This window comes from Astyanax mexicanus, chromosome 20 (assembly GCF_023375975.1).
Source record: "Astyanax mexicanus isolate ESR-SI-001 chromosome 20, AstMex3_surface, whole genome shotgun sequence".
NCBI lineage: Eukaryota > Metazoa > Chordata > Actinopteri > Characiformes > Acestrorhamphidae > Astyanax > Astyanax mexicanus.
The window spans coordinates 11,320,047-11,342,440 of NC_064427.1; the positions used below are offsets into that span (position 1 = coordinate 11,320,047).

General features: G+C 39.0%; 1 protein-coding gene across 1 annotated transcript in view; it reads right to left on the bottom strand.

The window, feature by feature from the left end:
* Window positions 1-22,394, bottom strand: part of uvrag (UV radiation resistance associated gene) — a 150,489-nt gene that overhangs the window by 91,728 nt on the left and 36,367 nt on the right. The window contains exons 7-12 of the mRNA XM_007259445.4: window positions 22,191-22,296; window positions 14,362-14,488; window positions 7,391-7,475; window positions 6,196-6,283; window positions 5,771-5,831; window positions 1,937-2,102 (exon numbers count right to left, since the gene is read on the bottom strand). Of these exons, the coding sequence (XP_007259507.3) occupies window positions 1,937-2,102; window positions 5,771-5,831; window positions 6,196-6,283; window positions 7,391-7,475; window positions 14,362-14,488; window positions 22,191-22,296 (633 nt within the window). The remainder of the gene's footprint in view (window positions 1-1,936; window positions 2,103-5,770; window positions 5,832-6,195; window positions 6,284-7,390; window positions 7,476-14,361; window positions 14,489-22,190; window positions 22,297-22,394) is intronic.

A 22,394-nucleotide genomic window follows, 5' to 3' on the forward strand; every position in this document is an offset into this window, starting at 1 on the left:
ATGAATCTGTTTAATCTTTTTTTTTTATTACAGTTTTACGGAATTACAGTTTTGTTTACTTAACTTAGCTTAGCTTTACTGGTGAATTAGAAGGAATACATAGCGACAACCCTGCACCTTACTAGCGTGTGCATTATAATCCAGTGCGTTTCATGTATAAAAAAAAAGACATTTATTGATAGTGTGCCCTATAATCAGGTGCGCCCTATAATCAGGTGCGCCTTATAGCACGAAAAATACGGTAAGAACTTTTATTTTAACATAAATAATATACTGAGATAATATTTCCTCACACACTCACACGCATTAACCTCAGAGAGAAAAACAAACCCATAAATCAAATGGTCAGGAGGAGAGCTGAGTGTCAGGAACCTAGCAGGTAATTTTTCAAACTTTTGGACAGCACATGTTCATCATAACACATTGGCATGCGGGAATTTACATTTTATGTGGTTCACAACACACACACACAGGTTTGTTTTTATAGCTTGCAGAGACAACATTAAGTTAGCCAGTTAAAAGCACAATGCCACTCCATTACATCAACAAAACCGTATTAAAAACAAACAAAAAAAGAGATTTAGATGAACTGTGTGTCTGCGGGACCCTCAGGCAACCACAGAGAGCATTCCAAAGACTGCTAAACAAATAACACATCACCCAGTGGAAGCAGTTAATCCTAGGAACGTGGTGGAGGTGCTAAAGCCTCCTAGCGAGACAGTGAATCTAATCAGACAGATAAGAATGGAACCACTTCAGGGCAATCTCAGAGCCCAATAGATCACCTGTGCTGTGAGAGGTCTAAGAGCAAGCAGATATACATTTACAAGTGCTGCAGAAATAGGACCCAAAGCATATGTGGATGTAGCATCTTCCTAGTGATGTCATAGTGATGTCCTGTCCACTGGCGAAAGAGTGAAGAAGCTGAGGAACTTTTTAATGTTGCCCACGATAACAATGATATTACGATACTGCAATTCTTTGATACTCAATACATCACAAAACTATTCTCTATGATACTTCACCACATCTGTGTTACTGAAGAGGATAAAATTCTCCTAAATAATCAAATAGCAGGAAACCATGCAGAGTAATGAAGCAGTTACTTTAGTAAACATAAATTTATCCAAAAGCAGTGTGTAAGACTGGTGGAGGAGAACATAAAACTTCTACCTATAAAAAGCAAAATCAGAGAAACTGAAGTTGTCTCATTTTTTTCCAGAGCTGTATGATATACCCTACACACACACACACACACACTATGTGTTAATCTTCTTTTAAGCACTTTATCAACTCAGGACCATCAGCGTTCTGGCAAAGTATAAAACACACACACTTTGCTTGGTTCTCATGGATCTTCTTTTGATGGGGTTATTTATCTCCTTGCTCTAAACGTGGACAGTAAATCTCAACAGAGACTGACCAGAGATGGACAGATAAAAGAACAGAGTGAAGGACAGATGAAAGAGTGGAAAGAGGGAAAAGACATTGCAGAAGGATGAAAGCTGAACCCCTGTGGTGTGTGTTAGCTGCGTTTATTCCTAACAGAACACACTGCATTCCCACCCAGACCGACAGGTGGACACTGACACACACAAAATCCACACACACACACACACAGGTTCCCAGACTGAATCTAAACTATTTTTAACAGAATCCAATGAAAAATCATTCCATAATGAGTTTTTTTTTTCTCCAAAACAATAAGAACTTTTTTCAAACATATTATTTTTATATTTTGTTTGTATTCACATTTGTGTATTCAGTTCATCTTAAAAAGCCTGAACCAAAACAACTGAATCAGATAACCGAACTGCTGCACTGCTGAATCTTTTCCAAAAGTCTACCTGTTGAATTATATTTAAATTAAAGGCATTAAGCAGAATGACTGTAAGATCACAGATTTAGACTGAATGTAGAAATATTAAAGTCTTACTCTCTCTCCTTCTCACTCAGCTTGTCGGTGATGGTGTCTCGGACGGTGGAGCGTGAGCCCCTGTGGACGAGGGGATACCTGAGGGGGATCTGTAGGAAGCTGGAGATCATCAGCACCAGGTGAGCCGTGTAACCGAGGGCAACCGCCACGCTCCCATCATCCTTTGCTGCAGGAATCAAAATCAAATACAGAGAGGAAAAGTTAATGTGGCAGAGAGAGAGAGGAAACAAGGGGTGAGTCACACAGAGTAAGAGTAGAAGTAACGCTTTGTGATGAGCGCACGTGGCCGGATCAAGATGTGCTAAATATGGAAGATTAAACTAAGTTGGACCAATGATTCATTTGGATTGTGGTTCTGTACAGGGTGAAGACATTTAGTCCAGTGCTTAAAAAAAAAAAAAAAAAAACACTTCATCAGCCGTCCAAACACCGCTTCACTGAGAGCTTTATTCAGTGCAGTTCAATCTGTCTGAATGGGAAAAAGGAATTCTCCAAGTGTTCTGTAGTCAAAATCACAGGAAAACCTTTTATTTCACAAACAAAATAAGGCGCCTTTCAAGATAGCTGCCATGTTTCAGACACAGCCTAAAAGATAGGCCCCTCACCCATTTCTTGATGGGGTTTGTAATGACAGACATGTCATGTTCACTTTCTTTTTGTCCTGAATCTTTTGACTCAAACTGTACAGCCATTACAATCTAAAAAACATCTGGCTCTTTCTTAGGTTAAATAGCTCTAAACATCTTTTATAAACGGTTCTTTATGACAGCCTTAAAATAAGAACATCCTGCCACTAAGCTGCCGGAGTTCAGAGGGAGCAAAATTGGCCCTGCTCCCTCCGGGTGGATAGATGGCGCTTTCTCTCCCCACATCACTCCTTGGGTGATGTCCACAGCACAGGACGTCTGTGAGCTTTCCTTCAAGCTGCGCTTTCCTCCGAGCGCTGGCTGTCTTGGTAATGCTGCATCAGCAACAGCTAGAAAAGAAGCGGTGACTGACTTCACATGTATCAGAGGAAGCATGTGTTAGTCTTCACCCTTCTGGTGTGTTGGGGCACTACTAGTGATGGGGGGAGTCCTAATGAGTGGGTTGGGTAATTGGTCGTGTAAAGTAGGAGAAAAAAAAAACATTGACTATTGTTACAGTATTATTTGGAAGCCTTTTTTGTCTATACTATAACGTGCACCATATTATAAGGCGCACGATCAATGAATGTCTATTTTCTGCTCCATATTCATACAGAAAATACACCTGATTATAATACGCATTTTAGTGTATGTGTTCCTTCTAAACCAGCAGGTCTCGCCCCTTGGGAGGGGGGATTGGGGGATTGGTTTGGAAAAAAAAATAAATGAAAAATAAAAAAAATATTTAAATTTCAAACAAGTGCTGGATGTTAATGTATACACATTTCTTTCCTAATTTTTTTTTTTATTTTGGTGAGTAAAGCGTTAACATCAGTGATAGCAGCATGTAGCGCTACTAAATGCTGCCCGGCAGCGCTACACTGAGGAACCCTGAGTTGAAACCCTGAGGAACCCTGGCTGTACCTTTGTTATTTGTCATACTGTCACTACTCTTAATTATTTCCAAGTTTCATTTCTTTGTAATAAAACATCTGCGGACATGTAAGGGGTGTACTCCCCTTTCAGAGATTCTGTCCAAATTATTTTTTTCTTCATTTTTTGGTTAAAAAAGGTACATAAAACTAACAAAAATCCCAAAATGCTTAACTAATTTTCTAGTCTACATGTTCTAGTTTTAGATAGTAGTGGTCCTTTTATGTTGTGTTTAAACACAAACCACTGGAAAGCAGTGTTTTGACAGCAAAAAAAAACGTTTCTACATGGCAGGTAATTTAAGAAAATATTTTAGAAAAACCAGACACCAGACATTCTAAAATCTAAATTGTAAAACCTTTATTTATTTATTGTTTTTGACAGAAACCATTAAAAGTGCACCAAAGAGGGTCCAAAATCCCTTTTCCAGTGCTATACAAAACTCATTCTTTTAGAGTGAGGTTAATAGCTTTTATACACTCACAGTTCCTTTTAGAACCTTTTAAAATGGTTCTACACAACACCACAAAAGAGTGAATATCTTTAATCTAAAGAAAAAAAATATATATATATAAACCTATATATGTGTGTGTGTGTGTGTGTGTGTGTGTATTTTTTTTTCTTTAGATTGAAGATATGTAGACACAGTTGAGCATCAGTTATTCTGTGCACGTTCTGTGACCTCTGTGGGAAGACCCGAGCAGAACTCAGGTTCACTGAACATGTGCGACTGACTGCAGGGGCTACAGTCTGCTCCTGAACAGCAGCGCTGCTTAATACCAGTGTTTAACAGAGTATAATCACTCAAGTTAAACACACACTTCCACACTAATCACTGCAATCCCAGCCGTACTGATGGTCAAATTACTGTCTGGACGCTGCTGTTAGAGCTGCTTCAATAAAAGGTGAAAGTGCGGGACCTAAATATTTGGTTGCTAGGAAACTGAAAGAAAAGGATGCAGAAAGTGTGTTTTCAGTCCTTAGAATTTTGGCTCGGACCTGAGTGTGTGACAGTGTCAGGTCATGTACGAGCAGAGCGTCTAATAACGGTTTAAACTGAAGGTTCAGGATGAGTGTTTGTGTGTAATTCCCCTCTGGGAACAGCGAGTGCCAACAGCTTATCAGAAGCAGCAAATTTTTTACGGCCACACACACTGTGGACTAGTGCCAACACACACCTGCAGCAGACAACAGGACCACTGGTACTGCCCGCACTGTGGGATTATCACCAGTTCACTCCAATAGCATTTCTGAGAGTCTTCATTTTACTGATTTTTACATGTATTTTGACTTGTTTTAAAGAAACAGTTTAATATGTGATGAGTGATGCTAGGCTAACATTGCTAACAAAGACTGGAGTGTACCTGATCACGACACTGCACATGATCACTCAGGTTTGTGGACGGTGGAGTGGGTGGATGACAGTGTTTCAGGATGCCTCCGTGTCTATGTTACCTTCTGGCTCTCTGCCTTTACACAGGCTGTCATATTCAGATCTGCCGGAGTCATTAGCCACACTCTGATAATGTTTTATATTTTCTGTTCTCCATCTCTCTGGCTTTCTCAGAGTCACTGATTGCCCACCTGTCTGACCCGATACCGATGGATGTTGGACCCTCATGCTCTCATGTCCTCTGTCCGGCCAGACTGTAGGAAGTTTCTAAAAGTCAGTCTTCCCCATCCATCACCCACCACAGATCAGCTGCCAATTATCCAGGTTTTGCAACATGCCTCGGACTAGTTGTTGCCTCTTCACTACATCCAACTTTACATAAACTCTAACAGCTTCCATTGCTGGTGCTGCTATACACCTGAATATATTAGACCTGTGTGGATGTAAAGACTTTTAAACCTTATTTTAAAAGCTGTTTAACCAGTGGTTGGATGGTCTTCACTTATATGTGAGTCTTGGTCCTCCCAAGGTATCTTCTTCATCTCTGAGGGAGTTTTTCGCTACCTCCACGCTCACTGGTGGTTCTGTATTCTGTATTTTCTATGTTTAATGTTTTGCCTGACTCTTTGTCCTGTGATCACTTTTCTGTAAAGCTGCTTTGTGACAACACCAGCTGTAAAAAGTAAATACTTTTGATTTGATCTGATTTGACAATATATATTCTCATTTATGCTTACCAATTTTATGTGAGTTTATGTCCTCTAAAACCGAGTTATAATTGTTTTATGGGCCATAGAATTTTGTGAGCAAGAGAGAGAGAGAGAGAGAGAGAGAGAGAGAGAGAGAGAGAGAGAGAGAGAGAGAGAGAGGTAAAGAACTTACCCTGAAAATCTTCAGAGTTGGGAAGCTTCACTCCACAGATCACATAGTCCGATTGATTATTCTGTAAACACACAGACACACACACACGTTGTGTTTATAAATCAAATGATATTAACAAAGCATTTTAAATAAAGATGTGAAAAATTTACTTCATAACAACATTAAAACTATTTTGTCCACACTTTATTTCCAGTCCCTAAGATGGGAAGGAGAAGGCTAGCACAGTGAAGCTTCACCACACGTCACAAACTACCACTAACACCGCTAGAGCTCAATATACTTAAAGAAGAACATTAACTGTGAATTATTTTACATCAGATAAGAAATCTCTGTACTGTGATTGGACATATACACCTTTTCTAAAATAGTTAGAAATCAAAACCACTGTCTCTGTGTACGTGTGTGTGTGTGTGTGTTTTACTCACCACATCAATGGGGTAGATGTAAGAGAGCTCAGAGAGAAGCTGGCGACATCGGAAGGTGAGCTGGGCATTTGACTTTAGGAACAGCTCTCTGTAGACATAAATTAATTAATAAATAAATAAATAAATCAACAACAAAAACAACAGCACCTTAGATTACACAATAAATGTAACAACTAACACATCAGCAGTTAGTTTTCTGGTAATCTCAGAACTGTTAAACCTTGTTAAAATTGATAGGAGAAGAACAAGTTCAACAGAAAGTATGGGGGATTTGAGAGGATATGGGGATATGGGGATATTTGGGGGATATGGGGGGGGGGGTGGCTGTAAGTAGAAGATCTTCCTCTATAATGAATTTAAAAGCAACTCAATTATTAAAACAACCTCATCTACTGAAATTACACTCAACTACCTCCTCCTGCCCTCAATCTCAGACACACACACAGCTGGCCTTGAGAGAGAGAGTGTGGTTTCACATGGGGGTCTCAGGAGTAACTTTAAGCTTCACTTGTTCAGCAGTGTTGATGTTAATGTAAAACTTTACAGTAGGACCATTTTGCTGATTTGTGCTTTTAACTTTGCCAATAATGGTTGTATTTCAGTTATATTAATAAATGCTGAGGTGTAGTGTTAATAAGAGCATTTTAATGTTTATAAGTATAAAGACCATGATGACTTTAATGACTATTTATGATTTGAATGTTGATTATGACCTATTTAATAAGCCTTAATAAAACATATTAAACAACTTTTAAATAGTACCAGATTTCACAATAAAGGCACAAGTGTGCTAATTTTTTTAGCTAAATGAGTAAAATTTCGCCTCAACAAGTTAGACCTTTATTCAGTGAATATGAAGAGATTAATTAGATTAACCCCCATAATTTATTCAGTAGATTACTTTTCAAATGTATTTATGTACTCTTTATTTGTCCATAAGACACTGCAGTGTACTCATATCAGATAAGCCATAAAATTATGCAAGCTCATGGGCTTATCAGACCAACGTGATCATATTTACAGGACCTCACTAATATTTTCCAGGTGTTTTCATGACTGGAAAACTCATTTCTGCATTTATATGCTTTCCAAATTATGAGAAAGAAACTGTGCCAAATGAAAATGAAAAGTAAGAAACTGAAAGTTCTCGGGCCAGAGCTTTACAGGGTTCACCTGCAGACATACGGTTCCTCACCTTTTAGCAGCACACTCCTTATGAAGGTCCAACAGAGTCTCTCGCTCAGCATCCAGCTTTTGATGACTAGTGGAGAATGCCTCTTCTGGAGAGCGTGAGGGAGAGCAAGAGAAAAAGAGAGAGAGGGGGAAAGGAAATGAGCAGGTATATTTGCACAGGTGAGGTGTGTGTGTGTGTGTGTGTGTGTGTGTGTGTGTGTGTGTGTGTGTGTGTGTGTGTGTGTTAAACAGCAGAGCTTTGTACTTTTACAGCAAGACTTTGATCAAACACACAAAGAAAACACATTTCCTCTAAAGGAACATCAAAATAATTGAGATGAAACTGCTTGTACGGCTTTTTTACATCATCCAGTGTTATAATTACACTGAGCAGAGCTGCTATAAACACTGCCTCAACACGAAAACCTGACAAAACTCCAAACCTGGCTAAGATCACTGTGATTACTGAAGAATATAAAGTACCCACTGTACCTTCATTAAAAACAGCACTCTGCATTGATCCTTTAAAACTGTTCTTCTTGTTCTGCATGATTTATGTAGTATAATAATACACTGACTTGCCAAATGTCATAGAACAGGAAGTATCATCAAGTGCCATGACTTTTGCCATGTCCTTTGGAAGCTAAAGAGCACTGCACTGTCCTGTAGGATGTGTGTGTGGGATCTCTTGAATTGAATGTGGATTTCTGCCAGAAAGTTTTGTGTCTCTGGTTTGCATGGGCAGGGCATTACCGTGCACTGCACTGCTGTCCACCATGGGTGGTAATGTCTTCTGCGGTTTCTGTATTTACAGTACACATGTGACACTGCAGAATCACGAGGAATGTCAGGATGTTGTTTGTTGGGGTTTTATTGGCACTTTAGAACATAATTGGCTATTTGTGGCATACATTCGGTTTTATACGTTCAGACAGAGCAAAGTTGTTGTAGCACAATAAGGGAAATATATTTCACTATAGGTATTAAACTAGGTGTTTGAGGTTACAATGCAATAAGAACCTGAAGATTTTCCTTGGTGGGTTTAAAAAAAAAGATGAGTTTCTAGGGTCCCGATCAGTTGATGAGTTCATTTACTTTGGAGTGTTTCTCTCTCTGTTTGGTTTGGTTTCACACAGGCATAAACCTAAACGCAAAATATGCATCAAAAAAACACGTGAGCAAACTTTCTCCTCTGATTGGTCAGAGCGTGGTATATCTGTGTAATTTAAAGCTGCTTCAACAAAGAATGCCTAAAATTTGCAGCTGCACTTTCAAACACACTGTTTTCAATAGGATGTGCAGCGCAGATGTCCGCATAGCACATAGTAAACGCAGTTGAGTCACGAGACTGCGAGTAGTGAACGCAGCACAGACCGTGCGTGGAAACAGCATGGAACAGAGACTACTGTACAAATAAACCAGAGTCAGTTTTAACTGGACCAAATATGGCTGGTGTAAAAATGCACTTAATATCAAGAGGCGGCACATGGAGAACTACCTCAAGATACTGTCTTTATAAACAGTTAGTGTTTTTATTATTTAAGAAACTACCTGTGTGTCTCATTTTAAATGTCAGGTATAACACGGAGATCTACCAGGTCATTCTGCCCCTGCTGAATTAAAATCAGGAGGAAATACTGTAATAAAAAGACATAAAAACACAGCTGAATCAAATTCAAGTTACCTAACTACACTGTGCTGTTCGCACGAATCCTCCGCACAAGAGTGTGTGTACACACACACATACAGTACACACACAAGGCACTTTGGACTGTGTATCTCCATCAGATTATGAGTTTAGTGATTCCATCATTCCAGATTAGCTCTCACTCTTCAAACAGCATCAAACGTCACCTGCATCAGCATTCCACCCTCATGCCATCAAAGCCTGCGAGGCATCTAAGAACCGCTAATGCACTCCCGGGCTCAAGGTCGGCTCCAGACTGAGTTCAGCACAGTCACTGCTAACACCGACCCGTCACATCGGCTTTAGCGCGGTAATTCACCGCGCTTATTTACACTCACTTTTACTGCTGTAATTTACAGCACGTGTGTCCAGAACCCTGAGGAACAAAAGCATCTGCAAACTGACCAATCACAGGGGAACGCGCAGCACCTGAGCATACAACTGGACATGAACCAGAGAAACACACACATGCACACACACACACACACACACACACACACACAGGTGTTTACAGTTAAGTCATTTAGAGTCATTTTTGCATTCTCACTCTTAAAGTGGATAAACTGGTGCAGTTCCGCACCGCGGGTACGGTCAATTTCAGCACTAAACAGCAGTGACAGTGAAATCGCTCAAAAGAGGCCACTACTGTAACTGCAGCCTAACAGCCTCAAACACTCAGAAACACACACACACTCGCTAGATCAAAACACGGCCTTTCAGTTCCTCTTAGAGTTACACATCAATAATGGGCTGAATGAACAAACTGCTCATTTAAAGCTATTTTATTCTTCATTATTTTATCCTGTTTTAATCCTGTTGGAGTAACTGTCTCTACTGTCCAGGAGATGCTTTCTTGTAGGTTTGGAGCATTGCTGTTATTGATGTTAAAACAAGCAACACTGCAAACTGAAATTTTAATACTCATTATTGAGTACATTACTGTACTTGAAACAGGACCCTTTGGAAACAAAAACATTTTCAAGTCAACAAGCACTGGATTTTAATCTACACAATTTTCTCTCCTGAAAACTGTTTATTTAGGTGAGTAAAGTGCTTCCATTTATTTACAAAAGGCTTAGATTTCCAGATTTCCACTAAGCAGCAGCATTAGCATAAGCGGCTAACTGCTAGCGCTACACTGAGGAACCCTGAGTGTTCCGGTATGCCAGGGTGATGTAGCTAGTAGTTCGTCCCACATAACACGGTAATTATCTATTTTTTTTTTTTAGATAGGTTGTATATATTTGGGTTTTTTTTGCATACTAAGTGGGATCATGCATCCAACTTTTTCAGTCACCTTTCACATTTAATGTTAAAATAAATCTGATTTTATTTGAGCTTCACACTACTTCCCTTTAACACTGATACTTATTTACTTCAGCCAATTTAAACATATCCTCTCATTAAGGCTGGACAAATAGCCCTAATACATCACCATAATATTTCAGGATTTTTTGTGATAACTAGCAACATAACAAAACTTTTAGTTTTATTACAGTGTCAAAAATGTTGTGATATTACTGCATACAATAAAATATGGCACACCTCTATATCTCATTTCTACAGCTTTGTGACGAAAGCCAATCATTATGCTTGTGCTTCCACCAAGGTAGTCAGTATCTATGAATGCCATCCATTTTTATGACCAAATGTACAGACTCCAATGATGCCTGTATCTATAAACACCAAACTTATTTATCTATTTAACAAGTTAAAAATAAATAAAAAAATGAATAATCTTTGTTATGTTTCATTGTTTTTAATAAAATGTGTGTTCTGTGGAATATTTGTTTACTAATTTACACTTAGATCACGGATGTGTCATTTGAATTAGGGTGCACATACTTTTGCATACAGCTGTGAGTAAAAGTTGCTTTAATATAAAGGCTGAACTGTGTGCGCTCTTTGTTTTTATTGTCCTTTTGGTACCAAAGCAGAACTACTAATCCAGCATAAAGCTCTTCCTGTGAGAGTGTGCCCTTTTAGCCAGTCAGGACAGGTAGGTCTTTCTGAAACTTTGGGTTTATTAGACCCTGTTTCTCTCTCTCTCTCTCTCTCTCTCTCTCTCTCTCACACAAACACACACACATAGAGAAACACACACATTTACTTGTACAAAGCCTATCCTTACGGTCAAACATCCTGACATTCATTAAACTCATCTGTCCTTTAGCTCCACAGCCTGCAATCCTCAACAAATAAAAATAGGGCGTTTACTGAATTAGCCTGAAAGCCAGCCAGCAGTGATGAATGAGGTTAGCTTTAGATGAAAGATCTGAACAGTCTGAGACAAGTATTTAACTTACCAGAGCACAGACCCAGAAAACGTTGAGTTAACAATAGCTGTATGCTCACAAGGCATCTCATAATACGATATCATCACAATACATGATACGATATTGCCCCCTAATGTCGATTACCTGCAATACTCGATACATCACAAGACAATTATCTTCGATACTTCATGGCATTTGTGTTGCTGAAGAGGATAAAATACGTCCAAATAATCAAATAGCAGGAATTAAGGATTTATTGGTGTCAGTTTCACAGAATTTACCAAACAGTATTCTTCACCACAGGTTTACTCTATTCATTTGATTAGCTCCACCACGTGAAGAAATGAATCAGTAACTTTAGTAAGTCAAATTAGGGAGTGAGTCTTGGAGAGTTTAGAGAATCTATGTTTCAATGCAAGAATCGATATTTGACAACATGTATCAATAACATACGATATATCACAATATCAATATATTGTCCCACCTCTGTTTACAGTAGGGTGAAAAAACTAAACTAGATAAACTGAGTTAGGGTTTCACTGACTTGGCTTGAAATTGATGTGACGGCTACGACCCCAGACATATATGTAGATGCTGCATAGCCTGCCACCTGGCGTGTCAGTGTGGCCGCCATATTGAAGGAGGCAACCCTGTGCCCCCAGTGCATTAATTTACACTGATGAAGGTGTTTAATACAACTTTAATAAATCACAACTCCTACCTATTTATACCTGATTTTCACATGGTTTGGTTTGTTAGACACGCCAGAGATGTAGTAATGATTCAGGACGCTGTTACACATTATAAAAACTTGCTTTCATTTTGTTGAGGTCAGAATGCTGATGATCATCACACCATGTTTATTACTATGCGGCGACACAGACAAAAAATTTGGTTTTAAAGAGAGGCTGGTGGCAGAAATTGTGTAATATAAACAGCTTTGATACATGTTGCAAGTGTGCATAAACCAGTATCTTTATTTCAAAGAATGCGCGACCATTCATTATTCATTCGCGCAGGGAGGTTCAAAATATTATGAACCCTCATTCATAATGTGTTTTGGTTCATAACCCCCCACAGATGTTATACATGAAGCTCAACAAGAAAATTGTAGGATACGGGCTCCTTACACTCACCCCAACTCTCTGCAGGTGAGAACGATTTCTGTACGACATCACATGATTACAGACACTTTAAAATATGATCCACCGGCGCATAAAAACACAGCAAAGAGCCTTCAGCCCCATAACCTTAAACACTTCACACACAGGATCTGTTCCAGACTTAAGCTGAGAGGATATGAGGGAAAACACCACACACACACACTCAGACATACTCAGACTGGCATTAAACCCACTTTGTTCTTCCACACACTTATAAAAACAGAAGGAGCGTCTGATCCAGATTCTTAAAAGTCTGAACGATAGCATACATGATGGTGTGTGTGTGTGTGTGTGCGCGCACGCATGTGTGTTCATTAACTCACTCTGGACATGAGCAGAAAAAACCCTAACTGCAGGTGCATGGGGTCACCATACAAGCAAGTAAGGGAAAGCACAAGGAAGTTGTTGAAGCACAAGGGGAGGCATTTCTAATAAAGTGGCCAGTGAGTTGAAGCACAAGGGGAGGCGTTTCTAATAAAGTGGCCAGTGAGTTGAAGAACAAGGCTGACGTTTCTAATAAAGTGGCCAGTGAGTGGAAGCACAAGGCTGACGTTTCTATTAAAGTGGCCAGTCAGTGGAAGCACAAGGTTGGCATTTCTAATAAAGTGGCCAGTGAGTTGAAGCACAAGGGAGGTGTTTCCAATAAAGTGGCCAGTGAGTTGAAGCACAAGGCTGACGTTTCTAATAAAGTGGCCAGTCAGTGAAAGCACAAGGGAGGTGTTTCCAATAAAGTGGCCAGTGAGTTGAAGCACAAGGCTGACGTTTCTAATAAAGTGGCCAGTCAGTGGAAGCACAAGGTTGGCGTTTCTATTAAAGTGGCCAGTGAGTTGAAGCACAAGGGAGGTGTTTCCAATAAAGTGGCCAGTGAGTTGAAGCACAAGGCTGACGTTTCTAATAAAGTGGCCAGTCAGTGGAAGCACAAGGTTGGCGTTTCTATTAAAGTGGCCAGTGAGTGGAAGCACAAGGGAGGCGTTTCTAATAAAGTGGCCAGTGAGTTGAAGCACAAGGTTGTCGTTTCTATTAAAGTGGCCAGTGAGTGAAAGCACAAGGGAGGTGATTCTAATAAAGTGACCAGTAAGTAGAAGCACAAGGAAACACAAGGAGGAAGGGGTTTCTAATAAAGTGGCCAGTTAGGTAAAGCAAAAAATAAGGTGCTTCTAATAAAGTGGCCAGTGAGTTGAAGCACAATGTTGGCTTTTCTATTAAAGTGGCCAGCGAAGGTTTGAACCCCCGCTCATGCAGCTTTGCCATCAAGCTGCCGGTGCTCAGAGGGAGCAAAATTGGCCCTGCTCCATCCGGGTGGGTAGATGGCGCTCTCTCCCCACATCACTCCTAGGGTGATGTCCACAGCACAGGGCGTCTGTGAGCTGATGTATCGGAACCGAGTCGCTGCGCTTTCCTCCAAGTGCGCTGTGTTGCTGCTCGTCAATGCTGCATCAGCAGCAGCTCAAAAAGAAGCGGTGGCTGACTTCACATATATCAGAGGAAGCATGTGCTAGTCTTCACCCTCCTGGTGTGTTGGGGCACTACTAGTGATAGGGGGAGTCCTAATGAGTGGGTTGGGTAATTGGCTGTGTAAATTGTGGAGAAAATGAGGAAAAAGTAGAAATAAATAAAATTTTTAAAAAAGTGTCAATCGACTAGAGGCACAAGGAAGTATAAGAAGCAAGGGTTTTTTAATAAAGTGGCCAGTGAGTGAATGCACAAAATAGGGGTTTCTTATGTGTGTTGAAATGCTGTGTGTAAGTACAGAGTACAGTGTGTGGGTGGCAGGACAGATGCCGTGTGAGGACGAGTGTGGTATTTGGTGGTATTTGTTTGTGGTTTAACTGGGAGAAAAATCCCCCACAGGTGTGTGGCTTTGTACCTTTCTTCTGAAGCTGCACTTGCTCTTTCTGCAGTGTGTCCATCTCTCGCATTAGCGCTTTCCGCTGTCTCTCCAGCTCACTGCGCAACACTCCAATCCGCAGCTGCATACACTCACGCTCTTTCTTCTGCAGAGAGAGAGAGGAAGACAATATAATATAATACAGGAAGCACAGAGAGATTTATAATTATTTATAAATGTGTATATTATCCTAATGAGCATTCTGAACATTTCTTTACTGTTTCTTCCAAAATCAAGGGTATTAAAAAGACTTTTTCCTGCTTTTGTTTGCATAAAATAAAAGCATTGCTGTGTTGATTTGATTGCATTTAGTAACAAGAGTGCTGTTTGCGAGATCAACAAATTGATGATCACCATCACAACATTTTTATATTATTAATATTAAAGGTTTCCTTCAGCTAAAATCCACTTTTTCTTGCTCTCTGTTAAATACAGTAGGTCTCTCTGAGTTGTATATGAATGCTGCACAGGAAACTCTTCCTTAACCTCTGTTGTCTGCAGTAGCTAGTAAAAGAAAATATTCAGAAAACGAGTCGATTGGGAAAAGCACCGTGTCTAAGTCAATTTGTGAATTAGTATTCATGACCTCGTCCAGCTTGTCTCGTGACCACCCACAGACAGAGCTGTACCCATGCAGCCAGGCACATCTCCTCAGACAGGAGCTTACAGTGCTAGGAACAGCATGGCAGGCTGTTCCTGTATTATTTGTGCAAATAACACATCAATGTTCAATGCTTTACCCAGAAATGCAGAGCTAAGGAACAAATGGTTAGAATGTGTCTATGGAACACCACCTGCGAAGTATAATTAAGATTGGTATGTGTATGTTTAAAACAGTTCTTTTTAAACTAGTTACAAGTAAATATCCACCCAAGGGTGGATTTTTACTTTTTGGACCTGGACTACTTACCTCTGTGTGTAAGTAACTAGGTTTATATAGGATCTCGAGTGAATTTTGTGTTTTACAGAAACTCTAAGACTTGGTCAGTGGCTGAACTGCACTTAGCAGGGTATTACACATGTTGTAAAGTAACATATTACATTGTAAAGAGTAAAGACTGTTGTTTAAAATATATGTCTTTATTTTATGTCTTTATTTTTCTAATTGTTGTCCATCTCGCTGCTGTCATAGTTCTGTTAGCCAATCAGAGACGATATGTTTGCAGGTATGAATATTCATAAGCCAAAATCATATCGTTTTCCTCCACCACTCCTCCACTGGATTAAAGCAGCGTTATAACGAATCACTGGAGCACTTTTTTCCACAAAACACAACTCACAGGGCATTCATTCCATAACTAACTAAATAAAAAAAAGAGGAAATGATACCTTTAAAATGTATTACCATTTATTACAGAAACTGTGTAATAGAGGCAGCTTTGATACATGCTTAAAGTGGCCATAAATGTGTGTTTTTGTCACAGAAAATGCACAACCATGAATAAAGTTAATATGAACCTAGTGTTCATTTTGACAGAACGTATTGCAATACAGGAAACTCTATAATGTTCATATGAGCCACGATCCCCCAGTTGATTATGGGGAACAGTACGTAAACATCTTTCAACATGAACATTTAAATAAAAATAAAGAGAGAAAGATTGAGAGAGAAGAAACAAAGATAAACAGAAAGTTCCTCCCTTCATCTTAGCGCTTTGATCCATCCTGCTGATGACTATCATAATCCACCAGGATGGAGGTAAAGCACATATACAAACATTTTATACACACACACACACACAACACAAAAAAACAGTTTCCTCTTATTCCATAAATGTAGTCAACTAGCCAATATTAAAGGTGCTTCTATATTTTCAAATTGGAGCTACAAAGAAAGGATTCTCATAACCCAGCTGTTATGATGGTGTGAATATTTTTAAGGTGGTGCCGAATTAATCACAATAATCACACACTCCATAAACTGTGGGGAGGTGTTCACTCTTCACTAACAGAGGAACAGTCATGTGAAAAAACAAATTGACACCCCATGAATTTTTTTTCTTTTTTCTCTTGATTTCTTCCTATATTGTGTATTTTCTGGCACAAAATAAACCGTATACTAATCAAAGCCTTAGTGTTTTATATTATATCACTCCTGATTCACTCCTGAAGGCTTACGCTACCTCCAGGCCGCTGCGCTCCTCCAATGAACGTCGCCTCGCTTTGCCAAACAAACACTCACACAAAGCAATCTAGACTGTTCTCATACAGAGTTCCCCAATGGTGGAACAAACTACCTTCCACTACCAGATCAGGAGAATCTCTCACTATCTTTAATAAGAGCACTTACTCTCCTAACACCTCTAACACACTAACTACTTATAACCTTACTTCCTTCTTTCCCTCCTATCCTCCTCTATCTCACTATTTCCCTTCAACCTCCTTTAAGCCCTATCTAAAGATGTTTTACCTTTAACTTCTATTACTTTTGTACTTCACTATTGTAAGTTGCTTTGGACAAAAGCATCTGCCAAATGTAATGTAATGTAATGTAATGTGATTTAATATGTACTCCTAACAGAACAGTAAGTCACAAACCTATATTAAAGCCCAGTTACGCAAAAACTATAAATAATTAACAATAAAAATACTGTAACATTTTTGGTCATTCTACCCTGCACTAGTTGGACGGTATTGGATGTGCCATCAACTCTCCACCCCTACAGCAAATTTAGCAAGAACATTCGTGAATATTCGAGCTGCAGGAGATGGATTGCTGAAGGATGCCATTAGAAACCTCTGAGACAGCTGGCATGTTGTATTACACATGCATTACACACTACTTCTGTATGACAAAATATGTCAATTTATCACATACACATTAAAAATGTCCCAGCTGTGCTACTAGGAGTTAATAGCAAGAAAAGTGCAGTCATTGTGTATGTACATTGAACTGTGTGTGTGTGTGTTTTAAGCGACAGAATGAGGGAATGTAAGAACCCCGGGGGCAGCAGTTTTCTTTTTGAAGTTGTCGTTGTTCGTTTACCATAAACACACTGCTCACAATGTGCCCTCCTGGCTCCGGTTTCGCAGCTGCACATCCCAGCAGCTCCAAACCATCTAAAATATTCCCCTCCTTCCTGCTCCTTCCCTTTCTCCCACTGAGAACAGCAGCAAAAAGCCCCGCTAAAGCCACCAAAACACAGGAGACGAGAACCTAATGACAGATTTATGAGGATCTGTGTAATATAACACACACTCACACACTCACACACACACACACACACACACACACACACACACACAGCTTATTATTGTAGTGCTAAGCAGGAATGGCCAGATATTGACAACACACACACACACACAGATATGCAATAATATGTCCCACATGTTATATTTAATTTAAGTATATTTACATAAAACATTATTTTTGTGTGACAATCCAAATCTGACTTCTGTTCTTTTACACTAACTCAAAATTTCACAATGAATTTACCAATGGAAATGTCCCAAAATTAACATAATTATATTCACGAAATTGAAGATATTTTTTTCTTTTTTCATTTTAATGTCAAATTATCATTTTGGCGTTACAAGGCATTTTTTTGCTTGACAGCAACACACAGCTTCCTATATTTATTAATATAATATTATAATATTTATATTATACAGCTTTGGAAAAAAAACACTTCAGTTTTTGAATCAGTTTATCTGATTTTGCTATTTATAGGTATATGTTTCAGAAAAATAAACATTGTTGTTTAATTCTATAAACTACAAACGATTTCTCCTAAATTCCAAATAAAAATATTGTCATTTAGAGCATTTATTTGCAGAAAATGAGAAACGGCTGAAATAACAAAAGATCCAGAGCTGTCAGACCTTAAATAATGCAAATAACAAACAAGTTCATATTCATAAAGTTCAGATATTTGGGGGATTAACCCTGTTTTTAATCACAGTTTTTATGTATCTTGGCATGTTCCCCTCCACCGGTCTTACACACTGCTTTTGGATAATTTTATGCCACTCCTGGTGCAAAAAATCAAGCAGTTCAGCTTGGTTTGGTGGCTTGTGATTAGTCCTGTCTCGATAACAAAATTTTCAGGACAATATTTTGTCCCAGAAATTAGTGCAATAAACGATAATATTGTCATTTTAAAACACCACTATATTACATTGTTTTTTTTTTTTTATTTCTAAATTTCCTAAATACCTAAAACAAATAAAGTGCAACCACCCTGGGATTCTTTGTTTTCCGAGAAAACTGCACTAAATATTAAACAGACCTTTATAAAACAAAATAAAGTAACAACATATAGATTTAAGTAACATTTCCATTATTCTGGACATTTACAATGACTCAAGACATAACACAAAGGCACTTACAAATTCCTTTTTTGATTATTTGTGCATATGCTATGAAACACAAATTAGCTCAAAAACACACGTGTCCATCTGATTACAGATGCCTCAGCAGGCCAGAGCTCTTGCTATAAATGTATTTTTTAATGGAACATGTTTACAGTGTGGGGCTTGAGACAGGCTTTGTCTCATGTAACAATATTCATATTTATTATTTAGCTCGGAAATTTGGGCTGGATGGTTGAGATTTCAGCTTCGTTTCCACTGTTTTGAAATAAAGTGAACATACCGTCTCATTGCGTTGATGGGTTCTTGTCGCTCATTTGTCTTAAAGCAAAAATACTATTAAACCCGATTTTATTCGGACTGGACAACGCGGGGGGGCACTTCTGCATAAGCTCTGTGTGTACTACATTCATTTCCTAACCAATAGATGTCACTGTCTTGACAGATTCGTCTTGCCTAGACAGAGAGTCGACGAGTGAGCAGCACAATCCCACAGGTTCTCATGTAAACCAACCCATGCGGAAACCCAATGGCAATTATCGGCATCAGCAAAAATGATCGCGGTTTAAAATTTATCGTACGATAAGTCAATAACAGTTATCACGACAGGCCTACCTGTGATCTTCCATCTTCCTCTTGATAACATTCTAGAGGTTTAATTTTGTAAAATCAAAGAAAATCATAATTTTTAAGTGGTCTCTTATTTTTTTACAGAGCTGTATATTCATACATTCAGTTCCAGTCAAAAGTTTGTACACCTTAAATTTAGTGCTTTTTATTTTATTTATTTTTTTTGTATTATTTTTATTATTATTATTATTATTATTATTATTATTATTATTATTATTATTTATTAGTTAAGTCATCCAAACTTTGAAAAAAAACATCTAGAATTATTTACTAAACAAAAAAAACAAGATTATGTTTTTCATTCTTCAAAGTAGAACCTCTTGCTTAGATGACAACTTTGCACATCTTTGCTGGATTTGGCTTTCAGTTAACAGCTGTGCTGAGCTTGTTAGGAGTTAATTGCTTGAATTCCTTGCCTCTTAATGTGTTTGAGAGGATTCAGTAAAGTTGTGAAGAGGTAGAGTTGGTATACAGTGAATATCCCTATTTGAGTAATGTTCTAATTCATATTATGGCAAGAACTACTCAACTAATTAAAGAAACAAAAATTACTTTAATAAAAGAATGAAGGTCAGTCAATCTAAAAAAAAATCAAGAACTAGTTCTCATCAGGACCACCTCAGAAAAGGAAGATCAGGACTTTCTCTGTTGCACAGGATAAGTTTATCAGAGTTATCAGCCTCAGAAACTACAAGTTAACAAAACCCCAGATAAGAGCACCTAAATGTTTCACAGAGTATTTTGGTTTGTTTAACACTTTAGTTACTACATGATTACTTATATGTTCATTCATAGTCTGGATGATTTCAGTATTAAATAACAGTATAAAAGAAAACAGAAAAACACTGAATTAGAAGGTGTGTCTAAACTTTATATAAGTACTTTAAGTGCTTATATATTGCTATATAATTTTGAATGGTAATATATTAGAGTCTATATGTTAGAATATCTGAATCCCAATCCAGTCCTCAGAATGTAAGGGCTTTATTCCATGTTATAAAAAATAAAACATGCAGTGTTTGTAATAAGCACCTTCCAGAGTCCCGTAGGTCAGTCGTGTTTTCTCTCTGGTTTTACTACAAAGTCAGGACCAGTAAATGTACAAAACAAACAGACTCTTGAACAGCACACCAGTTCACTGGCTTCTCTGAATTCTCCAAACATTTTAAAGACGGCCTGATATCACATAAGGGGCTGTGTGTTTTGTTATCATACCAAAAATAAGGGAATTACTGAAGAATGTGAAAGATCACTGACATTTTCCTACCCCTGGGAACCAGAAACAAAACCACAGCTCAGCTCAGCTCACACATCCTGCCTCCAGAACCCTAGCGTTACTGCCATTCTGCTCTACAAATATATATTTAAACAATAAGAACTTATTCATGAACTGCATTTTAATGTGAACAGGTTAGAGCTTTACGTTTAGTTTTAATTTCCAACTAAATGATGTGTAACTGATGACAAATGCAATACCCATCAAATTGTAAACTGGTCCAGGAATAATCTGGCAGATCTTTAGTGTGGGTTTGGGTCTGGTTTGGTTTAGTGTTTGCTATTTGTGTTTTGTCGTGTTTAGCTATGTTGGGGTTTGTTTGCTGAATGTTAAGTGTAGTTATTATTTTTTTGCGCTGCATTTGTCTCATGTGCCGTCTTGTATATGATGGACTGTGTTAAGTATAAGGGGTCGTGTTGCATTGTGTTGGATATGTGGAGCTGTGTTAGAATTGTTTGGGTATGTTGTGCTGTGTGGGGCATGTTGGACTCTTTTTGGGTATGTGGCACTGTGTTGGAATTGGTTGAAAAGTGTTATATTAAGCTGTGGAGGAATTGATTGGATTGTGTAGGACTGTGCTGGTATTACTCACTGTGTTGGACTTTGTTGGGTAGGTGGTACTGCGTTGGGTTTGGTTAGACTGTGTTAAACTTTGTTGGGATTAGTTGGACTGTGTTGGACTTTGTTGAGTATGTGGTGCTTTGTTGGGATGGGTTGGACTGTGTTGGGTATGTGGGGTGTGTTTGAATTGGTTGGCCAGTGTTGGAATTGGTTAGACTCTGCAGGACTGTGTTGGAATTGATTGGACTGTGTAGGACTGTGTTGGAATTGGTTGGACTTTATTGGGTATGTGGGGCTGTGTTGGAATTGACTAAAAAATGTAGGACTGTGTTGAAATAGGTTGGACTGTGTATGACTGTGTTGGAATTGGTTGGACTGTGTAGGACTGTGTTGGAATTGGTTGGACTGTGTAGGACTGTGTTGGAATTGGTTGGACTGTGTTGGAATTGATTGGACTGTGTTGGAATTGGTTGGACTGTACAGGACTGTGTTGGAATAGGTTGGAATTGGTTGGACTGTGTTGGAATTGGTTGGACTGTACAGGACTGTGTTGGAATAGGTTGGACTGTGTTGGAATTGGTTGGACTGTGTGGGACTGTGTTGGAATGGGTTGGACTGTGTGGGACTGTGTTGGAATTGGTTGGACTGTACAGGACTGCGTTGGAATTGGTTGGACGGTGTAGGATTGTGTTGGAACAGGTTGGACTGTGTAGGACTGTGTTGGAATAGGTTGGACTGTGTAGGACAGTGTTGGAATAGGTTGGACTGTGTAGGACAGTGTTGGAATAGGTTGGACTGTGTAGGACTGTGTTGGAATAGGTTGGACGGTGTAGAACTGTGTTGGAATTAGTTTGGATGGTGCAGGACTGTGTTGTAATTGGTTGGACTGTGTAGGACAGTGCTGGAGTAGGTTGGACAGTGTAGGACTGTGTTGGAATTGGTTGGACTGTGTAGGACTGTGTTGGAATAGTTTGGACTGTGTTGTAATTGGTTGGACTGTGTTGGGTATTTTAGTCAGTGAATCTCTCACCCGCTCTGTGCAGGCTGCAGTCGTCCTCAGCTTCTCCTCGATCTCTTTTCCGATCCTCTGAACAGTGACTTGCGTCTGTTTGATCGCCCGCTGAGCCGTATGCAGCCTAGAGAGACAGTGAGAGAGAATCAGAATGACTGTGTGCAACATCAGAATAGGAAACCCCATATAAACACCTGTCTATTAGTGCATAGAGAGGGGGGG